Raw genomic sequence first — 7,422 nt, 5'->3', positions numbered from 1 at the left:
ATTCAAAACACAATTTGGTGTCAATCGCTGTAACCGTCTCCGAGAAAAATGGGTGTGACGGACGGACAGACAGTAAACCGATTTTAATAAGGTTTTCTGTTTACACAAAACCTTAAAAATGAATACCACCGGTTTAGTCCAACCGTGAAGGAACTTTAACCTAATATCGAAAAAGAAATTGAAGGAGATAACGTCAAAGTGGAAATGTGGATGTAGATGAAATGCAAACTGTCTCCAAGTGATTATAATAGAACAGACTAAGATTCAGAAATGGCGCCTTTCAGACAACGATCCATTCGGTAACGGCATATAAGCTATCAGCCTACAACAGTGGGATAGCACCATAATATTATATTAATAATATAATAATCGTTGGCGCAACAATATTGGAGCAGGGTCTTGAAGTCTGTTAGAGCACTTCATTCAAACCGTAACCATACACCATAGCACACTGCGGGAGGCAATGTGGTCAGCATTGCGCGCTGGCCCGAGATTATTACCCTGATTTGACTCAGGTACTCATTCACAACTGAGTCGATTTGTATCCGACCTCCAGTCACGATAACAAATCCTTCTGCCGCCAGCGAAATTTGAACCGCGACCTTCCGCTACGACAGCCTAGCGCTCTAATCACTTGAGCCATCCAGGCACACATAAACATCCATAACAAACTCGAAGGAACGAAGTCAAGGGATTGGTACTCTCGACCAACGCACCGAGATTTTAGTATGCTAGTATATTCCCCCCTTCGTACACAACTATTGTTAGAACTAAAACCTACTTAGAAACGCAATAATCAAGACCTATCACCTAATGCCCCAGATGACTATGGTTGAAAAAAGTGCAAACCCTCTTTACATGAGGAGCCCCTACTATTTCTTGCTTGCGCTGGGACTTATATCCCCACCAAATTCTGAATCAATAGACGGAACGCTTTCCAAATTCAATAAATTGCGCGTGATAGACAGACGGACCGATAGACAACAGGCCCGACGAGAGAGAGAAGAAAAAGGGGATGTTGGGAACGTTGAAGACTTTCAACATAGTTTACATCCCGGGCACGGATTTTCTTTCTAAGGTTCTGTTGTTATGTCGCCCATCGTGCCAAATCATTAGGATCCACTTTCCACTCAATGATCTATCTATCAATCTACATAGCCCTTGTGAAATCATCCAGAGCTTATTTCGTTCCTGAGTATGCAACCTTCTTAAAGAATATTTTCTTTGAAGTTCTTCAAGTTCATCAGAGTAGAACGTTTTACAACTGGAAATATCCAGATGATTCCTACTAGATCAATCTGCTTACGCAAACCTTTCCAAAATCTTAGGCAAACGTCGTACGACAGTGAGACGTTCTTCTATCTGGAAATTGACCCACCCAAGAAGGACGCACTGTGCAACCTTCTAGACAGAGAGGAAACCATCCGCTACCATGCATGTACTAAGTATTCTGAGTAACAGATGCCGCGTTTCAGATGCACTTCACACGTTAGAGCGCTATGAATAGTTTTCGTGTGCCGCAGTATATTGATAGGCACTGGCTACCCTGCTGAAAAACCAACTAAGCAATCTGACGAAAAGATCAGATCAGAAGCAGTTTTTTCGTAACCAGATCTTGGAAATGTTTAAACGATACTGAAATTCAGGACGTGTTTGACTGTCCATACTTCAAACTTCATCTTCCAGCGAAGTCTAGCCAGTAAAGTAAATGAAGCGACTTCCCCAAGCACTTCTGTACTACGGATAGAGTCATAATGAAAAAACCTTTGACCGAGCTGGAAATAGTGCGTTTCCTCTGAAATCTAATTTTGTTAGCTTCTCTAATTCGGATCCCGAGAAAACTCCAAGACTGTGGAAATCACCCCGGTCCTCCCCAACCCTTCTCAATTTTTCGATTTTTAGTTCTTGTTTTTTTTTCAAGCAGTTCCCGATTTTCTTCGGGAGAGCGCGACTTATGTTTTCTAAAGATAAGAAATCAGGGCGATATTGTTTTTTCGCCTGCTTCACATTTTTTTCTCCCAAAGATGACCCTGGTTTCTTACCTTAAAAGCGCAAAGGGATTTGAAACTTAATATCACAATGTATACGCCCAAAGTTCTTCTTATGGAAGTAGTTGGGAGAGAAGGGAAGGGGATGATTTCCCCTGGTCTGAAAGTGTCCGCACGAGTCTAAAATTAAGTTTTTTTTTAAATATATCCGAAATGAGGATATCCGCAATGGTTATGGGGTTGCACCGATCGTGGAAAAGTTGCGAGAGAGCCGTCTTCGATGGTATGGTCACGCAATTCGTGCTAACGAGAATTCACTTGTCTGAACATCGAAATCGATGGTAAACGACCAAAAGGCAGGCCTAAACAACGGTGGCTTGATACGCTGGACGGGGATTTAAAAGTCTCGAGATTGCACCCAGATCAGGCATTCGATAGAGCCAAATGGCGAAACCGATCACGACGAGCCGACCCCGCTTGTGAACGGGACAAAGGCTAAAGAAAAAGAAGAGGAAGAAGATGGGCCTGTACCTGCCTTTTTTAAAAAAGGAATAACAGACGAACCCGCATAATTTTCTACCTCGGACCCAGATTTTCCCTTCCCCGCCTTGATAGACAAATATAAACCTCGTTTAATAAGGTTTTTTTTTCAACACAAAGCTCGGACAATGAAATCACGGAGAGTACAGAGCAAGAACAAAATTCACATATATAAACCAATTTTAACAACTGTGCTAATGCATGGATTTCAGACGCTACATTTTCGGACAACGAACAAAAGATAACGGAAAGCTCAGAATAGCATATATGGTACGAAGCTGAACTGTATGATTTATCCTTGGAACTGTCTGTATCCATTCTCATGAAACCATGAAAGCTGCAATAGGCACTTGCAAAGAATGTGTATGCAATTCAAGGAAACTGATCTAAAGGAACACCATGCAAAATATTTGAGGACTCAATTGGTTAAGATAGACTGCAGCTTCAAGTTCTACTGAAGGACATGATAGTTAAACCAAAAATTTTGGAAATAAAACTATCCTAAGAGCCATAGGCCTCTTTGGCCTGTCGAAGTATTGAGGAAGAAGAGAAGTAGACCATCCTTGTAAATGGAATAAATTTAAAAAAAAATTGGCGAGCCATTGGTTTTGTTGTGCAGTCCCCATGATGATCATTAATCTCAATATGTTAGATAGACCTTCCAGCCACTGGAATAAATTCTAAGCTACACCGCTACTCTAATTGCAGTCCGTGCTACAGCAAAATCGTGACATCATGACCACGAAACAAATACTCATAGAAAAATGTAGGGTGACCTTAGAATTAAGTGGCGCAGAACAGTGGAGAAAGGGTGCAAACTTCTCGAATAATCGCGGGATGAGTTGAGGCACATTGCCCGGAACCGATAGCGATGCGAAATAGATGTGATTGACATGCTATGCTCCACTTAGGGATTTATTGCAGCCTAAAGCACTGCTTAGATAAATGTCTTAAGAATGCAATTTGCAGTACCATATGACCTAAATCCATATCAAATTCTTGAATATTATCTTATTCTGTCAGTTTTCCTGACATAGAGACACGACCTCAATAAATATCTATTGTATGTACAGCCAAGCCATTTCAATGAACCCAAAATATCCACTTCAAAGTGTGTAATTGACGTGAGCAACCAAAAATTCAAAAAAAAAAAAAATCGATAATTTGTTTTTGCAGACCAATGTTGTTTATTATGACTAATATTTATATTTTTCGTTATCAAGGTTTTCTTATTCGTATGTATGTATATTTTATTTAATGATCTATATTCGCACATCACATTTTTTTACTTAAAAATTATAATTTTAACTTTAATCGTAAATTTACATACTATATACAGGAACCTAATTAGTCGGAAAATATATTTAGGGGCTTTTTCGTATTGATCTTAATGCAAATGCTCAAAGATGGAGTTCTTCAATGGAAAATAATTTGATTTTTTACTGAGTAACGTCATTAGCAAACATCTGGACTCTTCGTTGTGCTTGAAAGAGCTTTTATGATCTCACTTATTTAAATAAATAGAAATTCCCCAAATCATAAAATATAATTGAATAAACCTAAATTTAAAAGAAAAAAAATAATAAACTGAATATACAATTTAATTAAATTTGTTAACAATATTTTTAATAAAATAAAAACGTTTTTACAATATATCTTTTGGAAAAGCAATTTATTGAACAAAATATTGCTCAAAATTTCACCTTTTGGTAACGTACATTCGTGGGAATTTTATCCTTTAGGCAGGTAAATCTAAGGTACTATAGCGCAAAAAGGGGGGGGGGGTTGAATTAATATAATAATTAATTTTCAGGCCATGAAGAAACTTTGTTCGGATTAATTGAAAAGTTTATGTGGTTAATTTTAAAAATGTAATTTAGAGAAACGAAAAAAGCTAGGAAAATAAAATACAAGAACAGAAACAGTGAATGGTATAAGGAAAAAGCCGGGACGAGAAAATTTAAATTTTTAACTTGATAGAATAAACTGAATTATAAAAAATTAAAATGACCAAGTAAAGAAAAAAAATCTAAATAGCGTAAAACACATCCTATACAAGATTGATCAAAATCAGTTCCGCGGAAGGGGAAAATCTGGCTCCAATAACTTTACAATCCTTTCAAATATTCTAGAAAATTTACCCCCAATAAATGAGAAAATCTTTACTCACTCCAAAAACATTTGCATTAAGATCAAATAAATTCTCTAATTCCAAACGAAATTGAATTTATCCCATAAAATACAGAAATAAATAATCTGAACTAACTTAGACGCCATACTTAATACCATAATCCTGATAATGTCCAACGTGTGGCCTATAATGACTAAGATTTCCTAAATTCCCAGTTAAATGGCTACTAATTACCGTTGGTGGACTTGCTGAGTTTAGGCTACCATTCGGGCTTCCTGTATCCATTTGACATGATTGATTATGCTCGAATACCATGTCTCGAAAACCTACAGATGTTGTTACTGAAGGACTACTCGTTGAATTGGTGTTAACCGTGTCCGGAGGTGTTTCAGGTGTATACCAACCGCCATGATGATGATTTGCAGGATGGTGATGATGACGCAGTTGGTGACCCGAAGTGGTCACTAGGTTATCTTCGTTTAAATGATACGGATAACCAGTGTGATGAATGCGTGGATTGTATACATTCATCAAGGAATCAACGGTGAAACCGTGCTCAACGGAACTGGTCAAGTGATTCATTTGAGATGCAATCGATTCGTGGCAAGGATTCAACAGCGATGCATTCACGGCGAGATTGTCTTTTGCTATGCATGCCGCACTGAGTTCCAGGCCGGGTTCTTTTTTGAAATGTTTATTTGCATCGAGCAGGCTGTTGGCCATTAGTTTTATCGGTTTGATATCGGCCAGCTTATCTTCCAGGGCTAGACTTTGACGCTTCATGGCTTCCTCTTTTTCCCGCAAGGCATCTTTCTTCTTAAATCTCCGTCGTCGTCTGAGAAATGATCCGTTGTCAAACATATTATAGGAATCGGGGTCCAAGGTCCAGTAGCTTCCCTTCCCCGGTTTCTTGTCATCCCTTGCTACTTTGACGAAACATTCATTCAAGCTTAAATTATGTCGGATCGAATTTTGCCAACCTTGCTTGTTATCCCGATAGTAGGGAAATCGTTCCATGATATACTGATAAATTCCGTTCAAGGTGATTTTTTTCTCAGGCGCATTCTGGATGGCCATAGCAATGAGGGCTATGTAAGAGTAGGGCGGCTTGACCATCTCTTTGTTTTGATGAGGTGCCGACAGGGCGTAGGCTGTTCCCGGGTAAGTATACCGCGAATATTGATCATAGGCATAATGAGTGGGAGCCATTGTAGGCCCAGCTGTGGCGTATCCAGTTTGGGCATAGTGTCGCGAAAATGTATTCTGATCCGTGAACAAAGTATGCATTTTGGAAAAAAAATCCGCTATTCGTTTTGAACTATTCAATTCTTCTTAGAAAATATCACAATATGAGGCGGTCACTAAGCACACTCCTCCGAATTGTATCTAAAACATTTGAGTCACTTGAGCAGCAGTGGTTATCAATTCCGAACAATATTTTCCAAATTAATATTTATAATGGGACCCGGGGAAAGCCAACAAAAAAACACTTTCGCCAAATTATAATCCGAAAATCGTATTTGCCATTCCGCACACACTTCTCGAATCATATACACAAATAAAAAACAATGTTTCTCTCTCGGCACAATGTTTTCAATCAAAACTCGTTGGCATTTTTGTTTTCATTGATAACAGAAAAATATTATTTTTGAGAATCTCGCAAAAAACAACACACGGAAAATGATTCCCGAGCAAGAGTCGCTATCGAAATCGGCGGTGCGTTCTACGGTCCGTGTGTGTTATTGTTGTTGATAGAGTCCGACCAGCAAGAGAAGCGCAACGATGACGCCAAACGAGGACGAGGACGACAGTGCAACGGCGTTATCTCTTCTGATGTGGAAGCTGCCGACAGGTTCGCCTGGACAAATGCACCACTCGCAGTACCTCACACCACTCCCAGCGCACAAACACTCCGTGAAACGCGAACAACACTACCTCGTCAAATCCAGCACTCAACTAAATCCAGGCCCCGTTCGTATGCGACATGAATTCCGATCCAGACAAATCTAGCCACACTTGCCTGCATCGCGAAACGGCATCTAATGAACGAATTGCAGAGCATCAACTCCGCGTACGAGAAGGAAATAGGCAATCTCGGTTGCGCCACTCAACACTTGTACACTCTACAGCCCAGCAAGTCGCCAGGCTAAAATTATATCCGATGTCACACCTTCTGGCTCACCCAGTCTCCTATTTGCCGTCCGCAGCGCGTTAATGGTGGCTAAAGGGAACGAAACACTTCCAAGTCCCGCCCCTGCAATGGGTGTAAGCAGGCCCATACATACCGTGCGCAAGAGCAAACGAGACAATCTGAATCCATAAATTCAGTCCCATACAATCCGGCCTTCTCGACCCGCGACGTCAAGTGGGCGGGACGTGGACAGAATTAATCTTAAAAGCACACTTGGGCCAGAGTGAACCAGCAGCTGCTGACCAGAGGAAGAGAGCAGACCCACTAGCAAACCAATCCCGCACCCAGAAGTTATTCCATTCACAAAAGTAGATTTTCTTTCTGGGCAAATATTGTCTTTTGTAATAAAATTAGGTGCGGCACCATTCCAAGCATCTCACGGCCATAAACGTAATCCAAATGACTTCGATTTTCTGCGGAACACCCCCTCAGTCGCCGCCACACACTAGGCCATTCTCTGCATTCATTATTGCGCCCATACAATATGAAAATTATGAAATTAATTTCGTTCCTTCCAGTGAAGGCATGCTTCGAAGCACAACCAGGGCGACGGGTAATCGATTCAACCCTTG

At 40.3% G+C, this 7,422-nt stretch overlaps 1 protein-coding gene across 1 annotated transcript; it reads right to left on the bottom strand.

Annotated features, from left to right (window-relative positions):
• Positions 1-3,719: 3,719 nt before the first annotated feature.
• On the bottom strand, positions 3,720-6,710 carry LOC119650415 (fork head domain-containing protein crocodile). The gene has a single exon (XM_038053208.1). The coding sequence runs from the start codon at positions 5,944-5,946 to the stop codon at positions 4,795-4,797; it is 1,152 nt and encodes a 383-aa protein (XP_037909136.1). The 5' UTR covers positions 5,947-6,710; the 3' UTR covers positions 3,720-4,794.
• Positions 6,711-7,422: the final 712 nt, after the last annotated feature.

This window comes from Hermetia illucens, chromosome 2 (genome assembly GCF_905115235.1).
Source record: "Hermetia illucens chromosome 2, iHerIll2.2.curated.20191125, whole genome shotgun sequence".
In the NCBI taxonomy this organism is placed as follows: domain Eukaryota; kingdom Metazoa; phylum Arthropoda; class Insecta; order Diptera; family Stratiomyidae; genus Hermetia; species Hermetia illucens.
Note: the sequence above shows the minus strand (reverse complement) of the source record. Positions and strands in the feature narration are given on the sequence as shown.